Source organism: Manduca sexta, chromosome 17 (assembly GCF_014839805.1).
Source record: "Manduca sexta isolate Smith_Timp_Sample1 chromosome 17, JHU_Msex_v1.0, whole genome shotgun sequence".
NCBI lineage: Eukaryota > Metazoa > Arthropoda > Insecta > Lepidoptera > Sphingidae > Manduca > Manduca sexta.
Genome location: NC_051131.1, coordinates 177,193 through 200,772, shown reverse-complemented (window position 1 = coordinate 200,772; position 23,580 = coordinate 177,193). Strand labels below are relative to the sequence as shown.

Genomic DNA, 23,580 nt, shown 5'->3' with positions numbered 1-23,580 from the left:
GGAAGATTTATCTATATTTTGACGACTGAGTATTGGCATGTTATCTGTGGCGTTTCATTTCTGAATGAGTTTGGGAGGGGTGGAATGCGTGTGTATTTCTGAATTCCGGATTTAGGCTTTAATTTATTATGTATTATCATTTATCAGTGCGTACGTAGTGCCGTTACAAAAAGTTGTGTAGTATGAACCATATATATATCGTGTAAAACAGTTTGCTCGAATTTTTTATTTTATATGGGCGTCGATAATCATGCAAAATGGCCAACGATTTGTGGTCATGTACCTGTTGTGCCGAGGCTCTGACATGTTGGCTGCGTCTGAAGCTGTCGCCGGAGGAGATCGAGCAGCGCTACAGGAGCAAGGAGATAGACAGAATACTTGAAAAGGACAAGCAGACGCTGCGGCGGCAGGTAAAGCTGCTGCTACTCGGCGCGGGTGAAAGCGGAAAGTCAACATTCCTCAAACAGATGAGAATCATACACAAAGTGAAGTTTGAGCCGGAACTGGTGCGCGAGTATCAGCATGTGATATATCAGAACATAGTGAAGGGAATACAAGTGTTAGTGGATGCGAGGGATAAGCTCGCCATACCATGGGAGAACCCTCGCAATCTGGACGTGGGCCAGCAGGCGCTGCACTTTATCAGCACGGCGTCGCTCGACAGCCGGCTGTTCATGCACTACGCACCGCACATACACTCGTTGTGGCTCGACAGGGCCATAAAAAGGGCCTATGACAGGCGAAGAGAATTTCAATTGGTGAGTTACATACATTGTCTTCACATTTGCCAACTACATGCCGATTATAGTGTTAACTTTGTTGACCCTATCGATTTTCCTGTGGCTTTACTTATGTGCACAGCATTTTCATTGTGTTATTAATTTGTGGTGGCATTAATTGAAGACAACTTTATTATCTTTGTAATTATAACATTTATCTGTATGGTCAATGTTAAAATTTCCTACACATTGTATTCGTAATTGGATTTATGTATTGAGATGATAGATTGTATTCCTTTTTTGAATGGTCATTTGTTTTTTATTTTTGTGCCATTAGTTTTGCTATTAATTGTGCCAGACATTAGTTAAAGTTATTTTTTTTTAACAATTCGATTTGTAGGTTGAACTTGGCAAAATAGTACACTAAGATTTTATTAGATAGTTTCATTATGTAATTAAAGTTATTAAGGAAATATCCATTTAACTTGCTGTTATCTATTATAAATATAAATTTAATTATCGTAATTGAAACTTCCTAAGTCAGCCAGAACATGTTTATATTATCATATAACAAAACAAATGATTACACACAAATTAATTAGTTGGTAAATAAAAAATGTGCTATTTAATCCTTTTCATGAGGAATTTCTTATTCAACTCTTATCAGTTGAAAAACTGGTCTTCAATGTAGCTGTATGTCTTTGCTTCACCGACCATGTAGTTTTTGGCTATAAATGAAGAAAGCATAAAATTTAAACAACAGTGTCTTTTATATAAAACAGCACCTTTTGTGTTCTAACAAAGGACACTTTATAATTCAGTGAAGAGTATCTGCTGATAATGAAGTGTGCATATAGAATATGACACATATTTTATTATAGCATTCATTTGCATTGAAAATTGTAATCATTGGATAATTCTTTTTTTCTTATATAATGCCACTCAGTATAAGATCACTCAGAGAAAATGACAAAAATCCTAATTGGGATTAAACTTAACTGTACTGAAGTCATTTATCATTTATGCACTACTGTTCTATGCCTGATGATTTGTAGGTTGGTAGTAAATATTATGGAAGGACTCATATTTTAGCTTGTTGTGATTATTTCCATTATTATATGAGCTCTTGTGGTTGCTTATGTTGATTATTGTTAACCATTTTCTGATGATGGCGATGTCATTGAACTTATAATATTAATAATAAACATGCATCCTTCCCTTTTATGCAACATAACAAAGACAAGTGAATCACTGGCCGTATGGTAATCCATACTTATAAACCATAGCAAGTCAGACCCTTGATTTTCAAAGTGTTGTACTGGTCTCTTTATCTTTAGACATCATACGCAATACATTATTACATTGAATATGTTATGTTCTGTTTCAATATGTCTGGTACTTCCGTTTAAAAAATAATATATTCAAATCAGAATCAAAGATGGGACTGTACGGTCTCCAGATATATCAATGAAAGCATATGGCTATAGCTGATGCTGTAATAGTCAAATTGAGCTTTGTAGCTTATAGATGTTTGTAAAAAAATTATGTTTAATGAAAAACACCAGATAACTTTTTGTGTTTTATATCTAGTGTTAATAATTATGCCAATTCCCATAAATATTGCAACGCTATATTCCCAACAAGATTTCATTTTATTATTTACTTATTGTATATTCAACACCAACATGCAGACAAATCATTGGCGAATTTAATATAATTTATTTACTAGTAATTGAACTCTTACAAAGATCATCAGACATATTGATTTAATCCTTTTTTAATACAGCTATTGATAAGCACCAGTCAAACACATGTTAAACTTGTGGTGGGAAAAGTATGTTAAGATAAACAAATGTAAACAAAGATTGTTTGTTGACAGATCCTTACATTATGTTGCAGTTAACATATTGTGTTTTTGTTCATATTTTGTGTAGTTTAAAGTGCATAGGCAGTTGCATATTTATAACATACATTTTCAAATACAAACCAATCATCAATATTCTTCACTTTAACATGGGGTTGGTGCAGCATGATTTTCACTGTAGTTGCAGTTTCTTTGTTCTTACAACATACTTCCTATTTGACTCAAATCTGTCTGGAAGGTAATTCAATTCAAGGAACCTATACTTATGTAAATTGTGTTAGCAAAACAAACACAAAGTTATCCAATTAGGGAATCCAATCCAGAATTTCCTAGTCTAGGGCCCTTATATTATTTTGCTTCTAGTCTCTACCAATGTTATACAAACTAGGAAACAAATAAAATGACGAATTATTTTACTAATCTAAAATTTGAATTGAGGAAAAGCAATTGGATTTTAAAATCTATTATAATTTTTATTAGTTCTCAATCTTATTGAGAGATATGGATATGACCAATTCTACTTTCAACTATAACATACCATTATGCAGACATTTTGGGCATCACTGTAATGTGAACTTTAGTATCAAATGTGTATGAATCATTACTCTTAGCTTTTTTATAGATTTTTTTAATTGAGATTCATTTGAATCGCATTTCCTGTTTATGGCTAGATTTTATCTGTCCAACTGGTTTTTAGTTGTCTGTCTTCTATGAATTATATCCTTGAGCTAACTATGCTGTTTCGTTGTATACATAAGGTGCTGATTTTTTTTGTTTTAATGTCATGCATGTCTTAAACAACATGATTTTGTTGTTAATGGTATAATTTTATAGGGGTCGGTTTTTGTTTTCTTTTTTTTATATGTGAGTAATTGTACAAATACTTTTTAAATTTATTTAATGTCTGTAGGACTATTGCATTTTAAAATTAATTACAAGGCCACATTTATTATTTAAAATATGTATGAATTATAATTCTAAACAGTTCATTTTATTATGTTGCACATAGACTTTTGTAAATAAAGACAGTCATGATTAATAATTTGAAATGACAGAATTTATTTTATATTCGCTTTCAAAGCAAAGAATAGAAGAGACTGAATATAATACTGGGAAAATTTAATTAATACATGGTGACATATTCTATTGTTTATTCTGTATTGAACTGTCTCTGTGAAAACTTGATGATTGTGAATGAGTATAGTCAATGTTCATTCAATATATTGAATTATGCGCTTGTGGCATCATCCTGCGTGAAAAGCATTTTCTACAACAAAAAGATATCTGTCCATGTGCCAATTTTATCCAAATCCGAGACAAAAAATATTTTGTACACAAAGTTATAATCATAATTCCCCAGAGAAGTGTATAGTTTATTATACTCTGACAGTATAATTTCATCAAATGGTTCCTGCAATAAAACGCATTAATATCTTCACAAAATCTGTATCTCAATCAACACTTGCTGTGAATAGAATTTGTTCATTCAGCCACTGTATGGGCATAAATAAAATAATTGTAATTGCATTCCTTATCTCATTTGATTAGTCACAGCTAAGTTGCGTCATGCGTCATACTGCAGGCTCTTTCGCAACACTCGTAAGGTGCACATAGTAGTATATTATGAAATTATCTACATTATAATTTTGTAACTTTGTAATAATTAATCTAGTTCTAATATTGAACAGATTCTGCAAATTCTGTCAATGATGAAAAGCTGCCCTTGAGATATATAGACTGTGATTTAATTGCTTTTGTTTCGGAGTATTATTATAGTGGCGGAGGTGCGAATAAGAATTCGTAAAACAAAACGAAACTATAGAGTATTATCACGTTAAAATGGCTGCTCTGGTTTTAATACATTTTATAATTGAATCGTCAAAATAAGAAAAAAATTAACATATGTAGGAAGGGGTAAAATAATACAAAAAAATACACGCGCTCGGAATCGCCTACACATCTAGTAATGCAATAAATAATTATTGTGGCTACGGATATAAATAGAATTTCTCTCATTCTTACTGAGGTGTTGAAGCGTTTGTTGGTATTTATTAACGGTCTATAATATCGACAATATTATGTCATAATTTCGCGTCTGTATTAAAGAGGTAGGCAGAGGTGAATTTAGTTCAATCATTTTTTGTCAATATAAACTTACCTATTGTAAGGTGCGTTTCCATAATTATAATTGGACATCTGCTGAAATTATCAGATTCTTAGTTCGATTTTCAAATTTTGTTCTCGATTTTGTACTTTTTCTCTTTCTGTACATAAGTTACGAAGTCGATATAAATTAATAGAGATCCAATTTACGTCAACTAATGCATATCCTCGACCGTCGTCGAGTCGTAGATTAGTTTAGCAATGGATAAATGAAAGGGATTGTAGATATTACATTTATATTCTTATAAACTATTATTATAACATTATGTTTTCTTTTTTCCAATAACTAGGAATCGATTCCGATTGGTGCCTTCTCGCGAGAATGGTTTATTATCTATTACAGGAACACACTTGAGAATTCAGTGGGTCCTATCTACAGTTGTTTAGGGGTTTTAAGAAAAAACGTATTTGAAAGAAATGTACCTACTGGATATTTCCCATGGTGTGAGATTGAGAAATAGCAACTTGCGAGAAAAATGTGATATTACATATTCTTACGAACCCGTTAACGTTATAGTCTTCGAAAGAAACGAATTATTGAACTACATTGATGTAAACCGCATTGGTAAACTAGAGGTTGCATTAATTTCAATTCGTTTTAAATAAATAAGAGAGGATTCACGTGTCTGCCGTGGCCCTTAAAATTAAAAATCATTACGCAGATTCAAATAGATTAATGTCGTCGCGTATAGACATTTTATTCTGTGATTTATTTTGATTACGGTTGTGATAGATTGTGAGTTGCATCGAGCAAATAACGTATTAGAAATTATGTTTTAATGACGTGCGAGTTACATCATGTGTACGTGGTAGGGCTGTTACCCGGATCTTCGAACTTTCAAAGCATTTTGTAATATATTTGCCCAAATACTAACAATGTGCGTCATGCAGATGATGCAATCGAAATTATAATTAGTCTTGATCCTTTCAAACTAAGTATTGGAATGGGTGTAAAAGTGCGCAGTATCAAGGGAATCGTTTCCTAACTATGACAGCTATTACTTTAATTTTTTAACGCGTCGAAACTAATACGGGTAACCTTTGTACCTAGTGAGTCAGCGTTTGCCGCGCTGTTTTAGTGTTTATTATGTTTGTATTGAGTTGATAATCGCACGTGACAGTTTGTATGACACAACGTTTCGTTGTCGCATGTTTACTGTTGACACAACGTTGTTTGCATGTGTAGTACACGTTATTTGCGGTGTCGGGCTTTCCCTGTCGTCATTTCAGCGCGCAGTCGGGCAGGTTGCATGGTCACATTCCTTCGCACCTCCTATAACTCTCCTTAGACGCGGATTGCGAAAAACTTACTAAACCGCCGTGCGTTGAGTTGCTGTCGCTTTAATTAATAAACTATCAGTTCGTCCGGACACACTAATGACTGCTGTATCCAGGAGTGGATTTAGAAAGCGGGCATATGTAAAGATTCGTGTTCTAAGATATAAGCATAAGGCACATTGATACCGTGACCTTTTTATAAGAAGTGTAACGAAATTAACAGTAACTTTGACTCTTTCTATACATTATAACACGTCTAAATAAAACAGGATTTCTTTTGGAGATTATCTTATTGATATATTGCGATTTCGTAATGCTAACGGGGAATTAATGTCAATACAAAAACCAGGACGTCCCGCAACTACTCAGATACCTAGACACGAGTAATGTTACCAGTGGCCACGCGGGGGGTCATTAGAAGTAACCCCCTGTGTCTAACTCCCCAATAAATATTTCTATAACTAACAAACCTCATTCGTACTTTCTCTGTGTATCGTGCTAACAAGAAATCCATTACTGTCTAAAATCTTTACATGTAATATTATAAATAGGGCAAAATGATGGTCAAATCTGTCAACTTTGTTTCAAACAGAGATACTTTTTCCTTTCAACATCTGCATGCGTTCTGAATCACGATAGGTGAAATGTGTGGTTTTCATAATTGTAAACGATAGATTGATATTGACACGATAAGCTTGTGTTATCTAGCGAAAGTGGTGTAACTGTGTGTAAATTTCTTTTGTCCGTCTCATTATCTTGCGCTTTGAACGTGGAATAGTAAAACCTTTGTGATGCGTAGGGTTTAATTATCGGTATTTATTGATGCTTACAATAGCCTCGAGTTTAATAAACACTAAGTAAACCGCTCCCAATTCGTTAATGATGGTTGTTTTATATGCGCAGGTAATGTCCCTCAGGGCAATGATGTCACGAACGTTTATGGTTTATTCGCTAATGGAGTAATGGTGTAATTTTGATAGTGTAGAGAAAGTTTTCAAAGGTTTTTAAACGGTCAAGTGTCAAGAGTGTTAAGTCCTAGTAAAATTATACAAATTAGAAGTCAAATATCCGAAATTCGCCCGTCGGGTTTAATATCTTTTCGACACATATTACAAATAAATTGAATTTTTTTGCATTTCCCTATATTAATTATGCCAGATCTCACACTCCTGGGTGTACGCGACGTGCTTAAAAAATGGTTCAAAGTCTTCACATATTAATGTATGGATGCATCAATTGACATACTGTTGTCACATTTGTCGGCAACGTGCCGATGGCCCGACACTCCTTCAATAGTGCACGCCTAGTTTTCGGAAAGCCAATAAACTGCCTGCCCTATATTTAGTATACAACACGAATATGCACCAGTTACTCCGCGAGTTATTTTTTATACCAGGTATTTAGGTTTTCTATCTGCTATACTTAGGCGTCCAAATTTCGTATTTCCTCCAATCCATTACCTCGCCGCAACCGAGATATAATAATAAATAAACAACGGTCCAAGGTATGTACGGAGTGGCGAGTTTTCTTGGAAAACAGAAAAAAACATCGAAATATTGTAGTTCCATAATCATGTACAGTTTATTAATGCGTATTTAACATATTATCATTACTTTTGTTTTATTTTCTTGTTTATCGTTGTCGCGTACGTAATTGAATTCAATTGTAATTTTTGTCGGTGCAGACAACACTGCGCGTTAAGTCATCACGTGTACCAAGAAAGTCTTTGTTCTATGCCACTGACCATAAAAACACAGCGGCGTTCATTTAGCCTGACCTGTCTTGGGAGTTATCGTCGGCTGTAATTTTAATACGGCTAAATGCCTAGTTCCGCTCAGCCTAATGGCATGCCTGGTTCAGTATTTCTTGCAGAGGCGGCGCTCGTTCGCAGCGCCCTTGCCTAAATATCCGAAACAGGTTCTAAAACGCACGTTTTTTTTTTGTTTGACCTCAAAAGATACAGTCAAATTTGCATAATTCACACAATTACAACTCGGGTTTGTTTTTTTAATGTGTTAGTCATTTCTTTTGCGTCATACGTGATATGTCTTGTTATAGTAAAGGTAGTATTTTATTTAGATGGGTGGCCTAAATATATTTTTCATTATGTGTACATAAATATCAGCGTTCAGCAATAACAATAGAATCCAGATTCCTCTAGCATTGCAGGTGTTCAAATGCAGCGTTGATCATCAATCTAGGTGACCTACTGGTTCGTTTGCAGGCGTTCTGTACTGAAAAATCCAAATATTGTAAATTGTCATAGAACAGCACAATCACATCCGACTCCTGATGTCTAATAGCAAAGTTCTTTCACCAGTGGATATTTTGTCAGTAACATTTAACATGAATGTGAAAAGTAAGTTTTAGTTTATGTTGCTAAATAACTGTGCTCGGTTTGAACTGGTTTTGTTGTAATTTTGCATAGATTTCCACATCTTATGAGATATAGTATTAGATATAATAAATGCGCGCGTACACGCCACCATTCGCCTTTGAATCTGTATTAGATTCCAAGGCATGGCGTGTTATTAGCCTAATAAATTGTATGCTAACTGTACCTATACCGTCGGAGCATATTTTGACAAAATGATTCAGTTATTCTTATTTAAACTAATTGTAGAGTCATGTTTGATATTGCGACACTATTTACTTGGATACGGTTCTTGAATTTGTAAGTTGTCGGGAAATCCTACAGTTAATTTGTCTGCAAATGCAGTGACGTGTTAACCGTCACACTAGAATTTAAATTATTTCGGCGATCTAGAACAGGAATTGTTCTATTGATTGTTAGTATCATACCAAGAAATAGATTAAAAAAAGGCAGCATTTTGGCTAATGTAATAAAGACTACAATTTAAAGAACAGGAATTGATGTTACCATCAAATGCCCATAAACAGCAGCAACGAAAGAAACAAACATTCAATTACATTGTAGGTTGCATTGCACCATGAGACGTTAATATGTTAACTCCGCGAATATCCTTATAATTACACTTGGAACGAAGTTATAAACCGGAACAAAATTACTCTTAAATCATTTTTATATCAATAATATGTTTAATAAATGAAAACAACAACGCTCTTGCGCACTTCCTGTTGCCCCAAAAAAGTACTTTTACGTGTTATCGGCGTGTGTTCAATTCGAAGCTATTGCTTTATATCTCGCAGCCGGATGAATGTCTTGACTCTTGTCAGTTGTATAGTTAAAAAATACAGAAGTTATGAAATATATTGCACGAGAAATTGGGTATTATTACTTTTTAATACCTTTACAAATTATTCCTGCCCTTTCTCAACTGGGTCGTATGCGTAACATGTATTTCTTTTTATGAATTTGTTTGTATACTGGACGTGTGCCGTCACTCGTCTATGATATAATCTATTTTATAAAATTAACCGTTTTTCACATAATGAATCTCATCCCTCTACATTAGAGATGTTACGACAGTAATTTATTTGACTCTCATATTCTTATGCACTCTCAAACTTCCTTCAAACAATTATAACTGCATTATCAGTTTAGCTTTTAATTTATTTCGCTTTCAATCAAAACTAACAGCACTCGTTCATCAAGTAGTCTCGGTTTATTTCTTTCAACATAATTTTGATAAATGGTCTCCAATAAACCGGGTTTTACATTGTCATTAAACAGGATGTACTGTCATTGTTAGGTAAATTCCGCAACGGTGTCGCGAATTGTGTGCTTTAGCTTTTAGTAGAGCTATCTGCTAAACGTGCGCGCCGTTATCAATATTGCAAGCGGTATCGCGGTTTATTGCCTTGTTAAAATCAAATATTTTAATATTAGCGTGTAATGCGTCCCGGACGGCAATTACCAACGCACTGCCGTGACCGGCGCGTTCAAGAACTCTGTTTAATGCAAAGGTCTCGGCGTATTGTAGAAAATCTGTGTTGTCTATATCCGTGTTCGTTTCTAATCTGTTATGATCGTAATGTTTATGTTTACTAATCACAGTGGTTAATGGTCTGGAAGGTGCGGATGTGAAGGTATAATGTCCGGCAAACTTCTTGAGCATAATATCATCGCGTGGTGGGGATTTATTTTGTGCGTATGTATCTACGCTAACGTACAAATCCTCATGGCGTGGCAGTGTGCTCAAGTTGTTAGCTGGCTATTATAAAGATGCATGACATACATTTAACTTAAACTTCATTGTTTCCAAAATAAAACCAAATTGCAATAATTCAATTAATATTAGCAATTAATCAATCGTAAATAGCCATATATAAATAATTATTGTTCAAATCATGTTTATCGTCGTAAATGTATCATAATTACATACAATAGTCCATATTACGGATCTCTTTGCACTCGACGAGGAATTTAGTTCCAAAGCGCCCAGATCCGGAAAGAATATTTGCGGTAAGGAAAACATATTTGTCTGTTCGTTTTGAACGTTAAAACGCGAACCAACAAAACTACGTTCGCGTTTTATAGGTGCGTTGCCTAGATTCCAGTGTTAGAAGTATTTTTCATCGTAATAAGACATAATGCAGATCTGTTATAAAATGTAAATTACGGAATGTTCCATGTGGCCGGAAACGGGGGCAACAGGTGGCAAATATCTATATCAGAATCGTAGTAATATAATCTATATTTGATTATTAGGAATCTGTATCTTAAGGATACAAGTTGATTCTTGTAAGGCTTACAACCTATCCTTCGTCTAAAGGAATCATGAGAAGGAGAATTAATCACAGAGCTGATGAAAATGGCGATCTAATTTTATAGTCTCTTTTTGTTTTGTATCTGCTATTATTACTCGACATTGGTAAAATCACCGATAAATAAACGGTGGCAGCCATAATATGACAGAAGAAGAAGAAGAAAGTTAATAACGGTATTTAATATTGAATACAGGAGTGGAGAAATTTTTAATTTCACTTTTAAACCATGTAACATGTTGAATATTTTTAGCTATAAAAAGAAAGTGTTTGTACGGTACTTCTGAAATGTGATTTAAAAATTGCTAATATGTCGTGGCTAGCACTACTATCGATTGACATTAAGTTGCATTTGCGCCCTTTGAGATGAAAGGCATTGTGAGTCTTTTAGGGTCACCAGACAGCCTTAAGCGACTTCAGTCTAAAAGGAATGCAACAACATGCATATAGCAACTATAACTGTGCTGATACATATTTGTCTATTTGTTCCGGTTGAAGTGTACGAACTGTACGAGTAATGCAGTAACAAAATACGCATTTATTCGCAAAATCTCAGTAGCTCTACTGAGAAACTTCTTTAAGCATCTTGAAGGCAGTAGGTACCTAAGAAAGGATGATGATCCCTATATTAAGAATTGTGAATTTGAAGCCGTGACCAAATGTAGATTATTCAGTAATAAAATCCATATTATTTTCAATACATGTAGGTGTCTGACAGACGGCTCTTTGTAAAAACATAATCCTTAACGTTGCTGCGTCCATCTTGTGGCAGAATGATGAGGTATTTATTTTAGATCACATATTAATTAGTAGCCTTCGCTCGCTGATTCTCCCGCGTGAAGTAATTTTCGGGATAAATGTCCCGCTATATATTTTCCCGGTATAGAAAGTAGCATATAACCTTCCCAGGGTCTTAAACTATCTCCATGCCAAATTTCATAAATCCGTTCAGTAGATTTTGAGAAAATCGATCGACATACTGAATCGACATACAGACAGACAGAAAAGAGGACTTTGTTTTATAATATGTATAGATATCTAAGATAAACGATAAGCTGCAAGGAGAATACGAGTATTTATTGAAATCATATTATTTACTACAGAATCAGAACGTTCCGCGTCAGTTTAGCCCTCAGGTTTCCATTTAGAAGTCCTTATTCGATTAATAATATATTTACAGAACAAGTATTATGTTTGGCAATACCAATTCAGATTAACCTCATGCCCTTTACTGAAATATAGAGCGATATTTCTTTGAGTTGATTATGCCCTCAGGACTTTAAATTGGCTTTGCCGAAGTGGGCGGGTATTATGTTTTGTGGCCTAATGAGGCTTGTGGTAACGCTTTCGTAATGTTCTCGTGTTGTAATCGATTTTTAACTAAACCTTTATAGTCTGAACTAGATTTTTGTAAACAATATATTATATTACATAAAAGATTAACCCCCTTATTCATAAACGTTTTTTATCTAAGGACGGAGTAAAACTGTGATAACAAGCCTGTTTCTCAGTGCCCAACGGCACTGAGAAATAGACATAGGGCCGTTGTGATTGGTTATTATTGTTGTATTTCAATATTAGCCAATCGCAACGGCCCTACGTCTACGCGCTGCGAAGACTGCCATGCCGTCAGCACTGAGAAACAGACTTGTTATCACAGCCTTACTCGGTCGTTCGATAAAAAACGTTTATGAATAAGGGGGTTACTCTATAAAGTTATCCAAGGCTGGAAATATGACATCATTACGACAATGGTATAGAAAAAGATAGATGAATATTATTTTTGGGAAATTATGATCTCAAAATACGTATATGCAACACTACAAACAAATATACATATACAATTTTATGTTTGTCTCCTATTGTTTTATGTTCTTTAGTTAGCCATCTAAAAGAATTTTCAATAATCCAAGTTCCAGGCTGAATATACTTCGCATCCGTCATCTATCACGAGGAAAATAAAGGATGTACTATATAGGGTTACGGACTTCGCATTGGCATTATATTAGCTCAAGTTTAGGATTCATAACAGGAAAAAACAGAAGATACAAAACTCGGTTTAAATTATGCTGTTTGCGCGTTCATCCTTGACCCAGAGTTAAAAACTAACCGGTGTTTCCTAGAATTTAGATTCGTGGAATGGTCTAGATTTGATACGTTGTTCATATTATTTACGTGTTATTTATGTGTTGTTTTCTGCATTGCACGCGTGGAAAGCCATTCCCATTACAAAAGTTCCTAAAACATTAGGACGCCAGCGCCATCTACTTCAATCTGATTAAAATAATTTATTATTTAATATATAAAAAATCTTTGAAAATGTTTAAGTAATTAAAATTGCAAGTTGTGGTAAGTGCTAAACCACTGTAAATATTATATCAATAATCTATTCTATTTCCCATGGAAACAAATTACCGGGAGAAAAAGCGTTTGTGTTAATCCAGCCCATAGTAACTACTACTACCTGTATGCCATTCAATGCCAATTTCATCCAAATCCGTTTAGTTGTTTCTGTGTTTAGTTGTAACAAATATCCAAACATTTTCACAACCTTTCACATTTACAGTATTAGTAGGATATTATGAAGTAAGATAAGATTTCTAGACAACGATGTTATTTATGTCATTCTATATTTATGATCGATTTTAATGATCCGCGTTATTTCTAGATATACATCTTGTAAGCGGCTATAGCCTAGTTGGGTGTGGAACGAACTGCCGAGACGAATGTCCGTAGGTTCAAATCCCAAGGGCATACACCTGATACAGAGCTGATATTAATTATTATACTGTGGTAAAAATTGCATACCTTAGACTTCTCTGTGCATGTATTAGGAACGTACGTGAAATATGCCAACCCATATACTAGTAAGCATATTCAAATATGTCTTCTTTTTCAGTACAGTGATATAATCCTTACATAGTATAAAACAAAGTCCCACGCCGGGCCTATTTAAACAGATTCGAATTTATCGCATTTGAAGACACCTTTAAATACGGTAAATTCAAAAGCTACCGAACGGATTTTGATGAAATTTGGTATGAAATTAGTCTGAAATTCTGGAAACTTTTTTTATCCCGGAAAAATTTATAGGGGGATATTTATCCCGGATAAATCTTGCACGCGGACGAAGCTGCAAGCAAGAGTTTTTATTATATATAATACAGAGCTGATCTCATTACTACATTTTGTTGCTACTATTTTCGAACTCATTTATCACAAATAACACCAGTCATGTTAAAGGTTAAATGTATTACAAAATATGTTGTGCACAAGGTATTTAATAACTCGTTGAAGTATGAATGAAAATTCAAGTTACTCATAAGGCCATGATTGATCCATTTTGTATCGAGAAACGATAACTATCGTAAAGCTATACTCGCGTAATAATAGTAAAATTATTTTAGCATGAGTAATGTACGAAATAGTGAGGATACCATACCCACATAATTTACTTTGTAATTGAACAGTCAACTACAAAGTGCCGCGGTATATGTGGGCTTGAGGTATGTCAAAATATCCTGAACCTAACGCGAGGTACGTTAGAAACACAATGTGCTGTAACCGACGATTTTGCCCATTCCAGACTGACTCACTGAGCTATTTTTACTAAAGCGGTAAATATTACTATACTAGTCAATGTCGTCGATTCTCGAGCTACTAATACCTGATTTCATCCAACGTTCCGTGAGGCATCATGAAGGTTAACCAAAAAAAAAGCAATGGATCTAAAAAATATGTACATCATACAACCATTTGGCGCTTGTTATGCATAAAGACTGTTCATACGAATTCGAACTATATTTTTATTTTATACTGACATATCAATGAGCCTCCACTGCATGTGATGGTAGGTGGAGGGGTGTTCAGATAGCTTCGGATGTTGATTATCCCTCGCAAATCGACACAATTATGCCAGCCTCTTCGAACTCGACATAGCTAAACATAATAACATAACATTCAATATTCTCCATTCCAGAGTGATTCAGTGAGCTATTTCTTCGACGAGCTGGAGCGTATCGCCCGGCCGGACTACGTGCCGTCCCACCAGGACATCCTGCACTGCCGGAAGGCGACCAAGGGCATAACGGAGTGCACTATCAACATAAACAACGTACCTTTCGTGTTCGTCGACGTGGGCGGCCAGAGAACGCAGCGGCAGAAGTGGACGCAGTGTTTCGATTCGGTGACGTCGATATTGTTTCTCGTCTCGTCGTCAGAGTTCGACCAAGTGTTATCGGAAGACAGGTGAGGTTTATTGTGTTTATTCTTGTTTTGGGTATCTCGTTTGTGAGAATCCATTTTGGTAGGTATCTAGTAACAACCCACTGGCGACGCTGTTTCTCGCCAATTAGTGCGTAAAGTCTTTGTTTTTAGTCGGTGTCGTTACTGATATTTAAGGGCGACTGAATGACGTGTTTGTCTTGTCTAAGATGATGGTTCCAATACCATAAAATAAGATTAAGCAAGATAAATGCTGTCTCTGCCCCACTATTTTAAGATATTTATCTATATCGAACACGAAATTTATTTTATTCTAGTGAATGATTTCCCAGAGGCATCGAGCACGCGTAACTGAGGTGTAAATGTAACATAAAAACATATGTTGATGTTGACAACATTTAAATGTTTTTCTGCGACATTTCCCTGACGGGTTTTGGAAAAGAACTATTCGGCATTTTGGGTTGTGTACACAATACGTTTTTTGTAAAATTATAATAATAATTGTTTTGGTAGCTTCGTAATATTTACTTAGCGGAGTAAGATGGGAAAATTACATTATATATTTGGGCCTACGTTAGGTTGTACTTTCGACCAGCAACACAGTCTTCTATTTCCATTTACATTGGTTTCTACTTCTAAAGTTAAAGTTAAAGATTAGCAGCGTAAGTGAAATAACTTTTGTTCGACTTCTTAAAAATAGAACCATCAACTTAAGATATCTGTAGGATTCCCACCGGGCATTCTGTCACAAATTATAATATTCAATATTCTTATGTTGTAAGCATTACATATTTAATGTATATAATATTTTATCACTGACTTTTTGTCCGCGGCTCCGTTTGCGGTGAAGATATTTCAGGATAAAGTCCCAATTTACATTTTTTCTGAATAAAATGAAGTCTATATTTTAAGTCAGTCCTCTTGTAATATATCAATGAAAGCTGCATTCAATTTCATGCAGTTGTTTTTGCGTGATGCGTGTACTAACACACAGAGAGACACCAAATCTAAATACTGTTGTTTTGGCTTCTGTTGTTCTAATAAAGAACCCTATATTCGTTTTTCTACTATATTAATTATAATATACAGATATCGATCTGTTACAATTATATTATAAGTAATAAGCTTAACTTAGTTTTTATACCACGGTGTCGTTATTCCCAGTCAATAGTAACGTAAGTATATTTTAGTCGCAGCTGTCGTAGAATAATTTGAGGTGTAATCATATGTACCTACTGTTGAAGGCTTGCAATCAAATGATAATGATCCAGTAATCAATGTAGCGCACGTAGTCAACGCGGGCAAGTGGGCAAACATTGTGATTCATTTGTACATGATATGAACAGGAAAATGACGTCCTAAGACAGTTTGGTCCGTGAATATATTTTATGTATCAAAACAGTAATTTTGATTAACAATATATTGTTCTGATGATGCGCAGGAGTTTACAATTTAAACAATTTATTGATGGTGTTTCGTATGTAAAACCATAAGATCTTAAGTTTCGAAAGCTGCAATCGTCCTTCCGAATCAGTGTAATTTGCAACATAAGTGTCGATTACGTTAATATATTCTCCTCGCTTTCGATGTAATTTTAACGAGAACTTTGTTTTTCCTTCCATTGTGGTTTGCTTTCTGCGATGTTTTCCTTAAAGGAAGTTCTGTCTTAGGGTTATTATTTATTGTTTTCTGAATCAGCTTTGATGATTTTTCGGTGTCATTACTATGGTTTTAATATGAAACATAATATTTAAGAGGACCTTCTGAAATAGTATGATCTTTGTCAAAGATCTCCTATTGCAAGCCGTCACATCTAATCTAACAGTGCATAATCAGTCGAGGTTTAATAAAATTCAGTCTAAAGTTTGCACTTTGTCAAGTTACTAAAATTTTATTCTTTTGGGCCAAATGTTAAGTATCTTGTTCGCTGCCTCTGTAAGGTTTGGTCAAACATGGAAAGTTATTAGAATATTGGCCTTATAGTAGCGTTTTCCATCTATACAACAATTTTACTCTTGCGTGAGAATAACCAACTAAAGGGCTTTAGCGTATTGTTCCAAAAATCTCTTTGGTACTATAACAAAGCTACGACCTTAATACTTATCGATAGCTGGAATTTACATGATGACATTTAATTATACAAGTTTTGTAGCATTTAATCTTCGCAAAAATATTGTTTTCGTTAATTCTGATTACCTGTTGTGGAACCAGAAGCTACCATTTAACAGAGATTTATACAGTGACCGCGTTACGTTGATTTATGAAAAATGGCAAGGTAATGCGGCAATTTGTGAACTTGGCCTGTTATTAAGTTATAAAATGGCGAGCGTAGCCAATTTTTGGTGAGGCCAAACATGTCTTAAATATTATAACAAAATTGACTGATATTTTATAATGAATTCGGTTTTGATAGAATTTGATCTTTGTTCAACTGCTTGAGTTTACATTTCAACGCTATTCAGAATATTTGTTTTATTGTTGGACTAGGGTTTACCATGTTGGGGTTAAAATTACATTACGCTATTAAAAATATTTGTTTTATTGCTAATTTCTGCGTGTTTGGTAAATGAAGAGTGAACCAAATTGGACTAGGTTTTACCATGTTGGGGTTTCCATTAAGTTATAACAATATTGATTAAATAAATCGTCGGTAATGTCACATTATTTAACGATAGACAAATCAAGATAATTTATGTGGGGTTTGAGTCATACTATTATAGTTCAAATAACGTCATCCGATCAAAAATAAATTTCAATAGTAATAACTGCTGATACCATGTCATATAATTATTTTAAACGGGTATGAGATTCCATCACAGAACTTTACTGATATATCTAACATACAAGTAATAATTGCAGTTTACAAAGTTGTTATGGATCACCTGACACTTGGAATAATTTGGATTAAATGCCTTTAATATTCATATTCATTAAAAATATTTATAGTAAGCAGAAAAATATCTCATAAAGATGGCAGGCGATAGAGCAAGCCAAGTAATAAAATACATTGTGGATTTTTCTAATACCGGGCACTGCCCAATTACTTAGAAATTGAAAAAAAATAACAACATGTAATCGTACAAGGAAAATTAGTATCTTATAATGAATTATTTTCGATGATGAACAAAAAAATGAAGACCAGGAAACAGATACTAAAATATGTCGGTTTTGTTACCATTAACATCTTATTGGCATGAGTTGTAATGTCGTAAATATTGGTGTATAATAACATCTTGCTAATTATAAAACTACGGGATGTAACGTGCGCGTGCGCAGTTGTATGTATAGTGAATGTTTATTCACGTTACGATTTTATTAATGACAATTTTACTGCCTATGAAACGCTTCGGCCATAAAGGTTTGATAGTAGCCTTGTAGAATGCGTGGTTTTACGTATGATATATTTTGGTCGATATGAATGGTCGATACGTTTTCTTGAGCGTTTTTTTATTTGTGTTTTTCACTATTTATAATGATTTATTTTAAAATATGTATAGATAATAATATCAGCCCTGTATTGTACTGTTCCATTGCTGGGCACGGGTCTAGGGATTAGGCCTTAGTCCACCACGCTGGTCTAGTGCGGATAGGTAGACTTCACACACCCCCAAAATTCCTATAGAGAACTTCTCAGATATGCAGGTTTCCTCACGATGTTTTCCTCCACCGTTAAAGCAAGCGATAATTCACAAAGAATACCCGCATCATTTTTTAGAAAAGTCGGAGGTGTGTGCCCTTGGGATTTGAACCTGCGGACATTTGTCACGGCAGTCCGTTCCACACCCAACTAGGCTATCGCCGCTTCCTATGTTTTCACTATAATATGAAAGCAAATATCCATTCATTTTCCTTTTGAAGTGTTTCATGTAAAAGATTTTTTGTACTGTGTGATGTGGAGGCTATTAAAAAAATAAGGAGTATTCATGCTTCCATTGATGTTTATAATTAGCTACATCATTTTTATTAAGAGCAGTATTGCTAAATGTTTGGTTTTTTATATTTTTATTTTGTATACAAAGATGTATGGCGGTACTTAATACCTAAGAGGTTGACTTTTGATCGATTCTTCGGAATCGTATTTAGATAATTTCGTCAGAAGATATTATCTATAGAGTATTTTAAAAATTAATGTACGCAACGAAATACATTTTACGGAATATTATTACGATTTTTTCTGTCATCTGTCTTGTTTTTTTTTGTTATGATACATTCGTTCTATATATTATTTAGTAGAACGATTGATTTATAACAAACAAAAATAAAATCTAATGAGAGAAAATTTCGCTACAATATTTACTAGAAACTATTTCGTTCGTACGTTATTTTGAGTAACACTCTATGTTAGTTCTTGAATTAATAGTATGACACAACCGGAATATTTTTTCCTGCATTACTAATACCATCCAGAAATATTTGTGTGCATCTTGCAAATATTTATTGCGCACGAGAGCATCGGGCTATACAAACAGCGGTAATACGTTGATGAATTTGATACGCAAATAAGTGAAATCTCCACGCGAATGTGTCTTATCAGATATCTATGAGTCATCCGGTTTGGGCTGAAGTCAGCTTCAGTCTAATCCAAGGCCAATATAGGTGTTTGTATCGCGTTATTTATTATTCTTTCAGCTGTACACTGCGTCGAGCGCCGGAGTAAATAATGCTTGAATAATGTTTTTTTTTTATCCATGAACAATCTGTTTTTATATCTAGATTCTACGTAACGGCATGAATGAAGAGGAAAGCGTGCTAGTAATAAATTACGATTGTACTGAATCACGTCTGATTGTGAGATTTGGTTTCCGCAATTAGCGTAAAGACACGAGTAAATTATACGATGACGTATTTTGGAATGAGATTTTTTTGTTGACGCTACGTAGACGTGGTTGATGTTGCGGTTTCTAGTTATTCGTTATTATGGGCAGTGGGTATACTCTTTGATGCCAATCTAGAGGTTTATTTTTGTTTTTTATTCGATTAGTTATGTATTAATATTAGATATGAGGATTAAGTATTATGGTAATTTATCGAAGCTTTCTGTAGAATTGTTATGTATATAAGAGACAGGCTTTCATGTGGAGTTATTCTGAACGATCTGCAGTACTCTTTTTTATTTTATAGTTTTCAAAATATGCCGGTACTATAAAATGTAAATAGAATGTTGTGTACATATTTACTTTTAGCACTTTAACGGTGAAAGTAAACACCGTGAATAAACTGGCACGTGATTAGAGTGTCCCCGTGTGATCCGCCTCGTGTTCGGAGACGGCATGCTTTCGGTAACTGTTCTCCAATTAGCACCTCTGGGATCCTGTTATGTCAGGGTACGCTCGATAGATGGCGTTGTTACTCAATTTGTTGATTGTATTTAATCCATTCGTTGTGGTCGCGAAAATTTTATTTATTGATATATAGTAATCAATTTCGTTCATGATAATAATTATTATTTAATATACCTGATACGTCAATATATATGTACTAAGTACTAGATTTGGCATTCCGAATATTCACTGCGTTCAACTGAATTGAACCGCAATCCATTCAAACTGACTTTAGTATGGTCAATATTGACAACTTGTGGTTGTGTACGGAGTGGCGCTCATAATATAAGAGCTCGAGTCTAAGTGTAAACCTGGATTTGAGTAAAAATATTAGTCAAATAAGTAAAATTATTTGTTGTTCAAGTGAATAAATAGGTTATAGCAGTGACGTTTTGGTTGCCATTTTAGTTCAGATTTTGAACACATAGTTTATATGGACGTTCGTGTCTATAGCATATACGTCAACGACCTGATATATTTAATGAAATAATTGAACAATGTTTGTTTCTCCCGTTACAGAAAAACAAATCGCCTTGAAGAGGCTCTTAATATCTTCGACACCATCGTGAACAACGTGAACTTCAAAGGTATATCGATAATACTGTTCCTGAACAAGTCGGATCTGCTCGCGAAGAAGGTCGCGAGCAAGGAGACCGACATACGCTGGTTCTACCCGCATTTCGCCGGCGATCCCCACAACCTGAGAGATGTACAAATGTTCCTGCTCAACATGTTCGCCAACGTACGGAGGGAGCCTAAAACAACCCTATACCACCACTTCACCACGGCGATAGACACGCACAACATCGAGGTAGTGTTCAACTCCGTCAAAGACACCATACTGAATCGTAACCTCGAATCTCTGATGCTGCAGTGACCGGTTATGAGTTCTGTGTATAAAGGAATTGTTAAATTGTGATACATATTGGTAATATTTGTCACGTTTAGTTGTTGCACACATGTTTCACTCGTCGAGTGGCAATTAAAAGACAAGGTATGTGATGTATGGACAGAGTGGTCTGTAAGTGTAAATGGAGATTGCACCCGCTGGTGTTTATGTATATGAAAATAATGTATTATTGAATTTATCAAGTATATTTATGACCAAAAAATTGTAGATTTTGCACATATATAAAGTATTATTATGATCACGTTTTGGGTAATATGTACTGTGTGTACGCATGCGTACGGATGAGTGGTGGTGCGGCGTGTTTGGAATTAGTCTGGATTCTGTTTCACTTGATTAACGGTTTTTAATAAACGATCCCAATCTCAATCTTCAATCCGATTTCGAGAATGAACCAATCGGAATAACTCATTTGTAAGCATGTCAAAATAAACTGTTCTGATTGGTCAATTTTTTAGATCGAAAAAAGCGATTGGGATCGTGTATTGAAAATGGATTAGTCATTGCATTTAACAATAAATTTGGTACTTACTGCGTTGTTAAAACGGAGGTTTAATAGTGACCATAAAGATGTCGCGTGGTAAACATGCTTCGAACTCGGGTCGATAATTTGTGTATGAGAAGTGGTTAGTGTTTCTTTAAATACTCTATAGATCAACAGACGGATTGCGTTTTATTTGCGATTAATTCCATTTGTCCTATGTTTTTTACTAGATTAGAATAGGTAAAAAAAATATTTCTCTAACATGAATATTACGGATTATTAATATTACAGTTACCCGGCCCTTGCCTAAGTCGGTGCTCCTTATTATCCGAGAAGCTTATGACAGACATCTTCGTTAATGCACAATCATCTAGTAGCTTTTGCTCGCTGTTTCGCCCGCGTGACAGATTTCTGGGGTGAAAATTCCGACATATATAGTCTCTTCAGGGTTTCAAACTATCACTATACAAAATTTCATCGATATCCGTTCAGTGGTTTTTGAGTTTACTATTTTTTCAATATCCAAGGCTAAACGGCCGAACTCATTTTCATAAGATTATTTATTTCCTAAATAAAGAGATAAATCTATTTTTTCAATCCTGGGAAAGGTTACAAGCGGGCGGATTCGTGAGCAAAGTTTGTTAATATTTTAGTGTAAAGCCACAGACGAATACCCGCAGGACGGGATGAAAACTTTTGCATTTTAACTCCTAAAACAATAGGTAATAGTACTAATTTACATTACAAATTACAATATAGTTGTATGACTCACAGGAATGTGTGATATATACTAATATTATTAAAAATAATTGTTTGTATGGGCTAATCTCTGGTATAACGGAACCGATTTTGAAAATTTGTTCATTAATAAGAAGCTACATTATTCCTGATTGCTATGGGTATCGTAATATTTTATCTTGGTAAATTTTCAGACTTAAATCCCGCAAAAACTGACGCGTGCAAACTAGTCTTTTTTAATATTATTATCATCCTTGTAAGGAAGGTTTAATTTGATTGTTTGATTTTTTTTTTGGTTTGATTTACTCCTTAAAGAGAAGGCAAAGGCTCTCAGCAGTACAGCCTAGGTTTATTTGATTATCGAACGTGCATTTGACATTTATAATTTGTTTGCATTTATTTTTAATAACCTGATTACTTGTTTTGTACAAGCTGAAGTTGATTGTGTGGCTTAAGATTTTGTCGTATGACAAAACAGTGAGTGGTTTGCATTATGATATATCATGCTGGTGGTAGGATATATCTTATATCCGCCCGGATAGCAACCACCGTACACAAGGTGTTAAAATCCGCCATAGTGGCACATGGAAGTGTGCCGCGTTCCGGAACCGGCCTGTGTATGTCCGGTTCCAAAAGGCCGGCATAATTGCGTCGACTGTCGAGCCCGCTTCACTTACCATCAACAACCACTTTACCGCGCAAGTAAAGAAAATGATGATGATATGATACCTGTAATTACGTTAATGTATATTACACTCAAATAACCCAGACTAATTCCAAACAGTTGCATCGTCTACATGTGTCTTCATAATACTACGGTTAGAGTAAGTCGTGAGGTATGTTATTGCCATAGTATTTATAAAGTTCCATTAGGTTACAACGCAAAACTGACTCTTTTCGCTGGTGTTATAGTCCGCATTCCCACGCTGGCCTATTCTCAATGTTGCTGTGCCAAGTAATTAGCACACGTAATGACTAAAACCTTGGCTGGGTTAGTTTAGGTCGCGATATGTTGCTCTAGATAAAGGCTTGGACGGTGGCTAAACGTAATTTTGTATCGTATGACAATTTTTTGATAATATTTATCCCTAGCGGGAATAAAAATGTACATAACATTGGTTTTTAGAGATTGCTTGTAAACACTGTGATTTAAAGTGTTAGGTTGTAAACGGCAACGAAAAAAAAAACAAATA

The 23,580-nt window shown here is 34.7% G+C and overlaps 1 protein-coding gene across 1 annotated transcript; it reads left to right on the top strand.

The window, feature by feature from the left end:
• The first annotated feature begins 34 nt into the window (after positions 1-34).
• LOC115443118 (guanine nucleotide-binding protein subunit alpha homolog) lies at positions 35-23,368 on the top strand. Its single transcript, XM_030168390.2, has 3 exons — positions 35-758; positions 14,693-14,961; positions 20,778-23,368. Exons 1-3 carry the CDS (start codon positions 258-260, stop codon positions 21,133-21,135), a joined length of 1,128 nt encoding a protein of 375 aa, XP_030024250.1. The 5' UTR covers positions 35-257; the 3' UTR covers positions 21,136-23,368.
• The last annotated feature ends 212 nt before the right edge of the window (positions 23,369-23,580 follow it).

Coding starts and splice junctions, on each gene's coding strand:
- LOC115443118 (XM_030168390.2), top strand. CDS start 258: ATGGCCAACGATTTGTGGTCATGTACCTGTTGTGCCGAGGCTCTGACA. Junction 759..14,692: donor GGCGAAGAGAATTTCAATTG/GTGAGTTACATA, acceptor TCTCCATTCCAG/AGTGATTCAGTGAGCTATTT. Junction 14,962..20,777: donor CAAGTGTTATCGGAAGACAG/GTGAGGTTTATT, acceptor CTCCCGTTACAG/AAAAACAAATCGCCTTGAAG.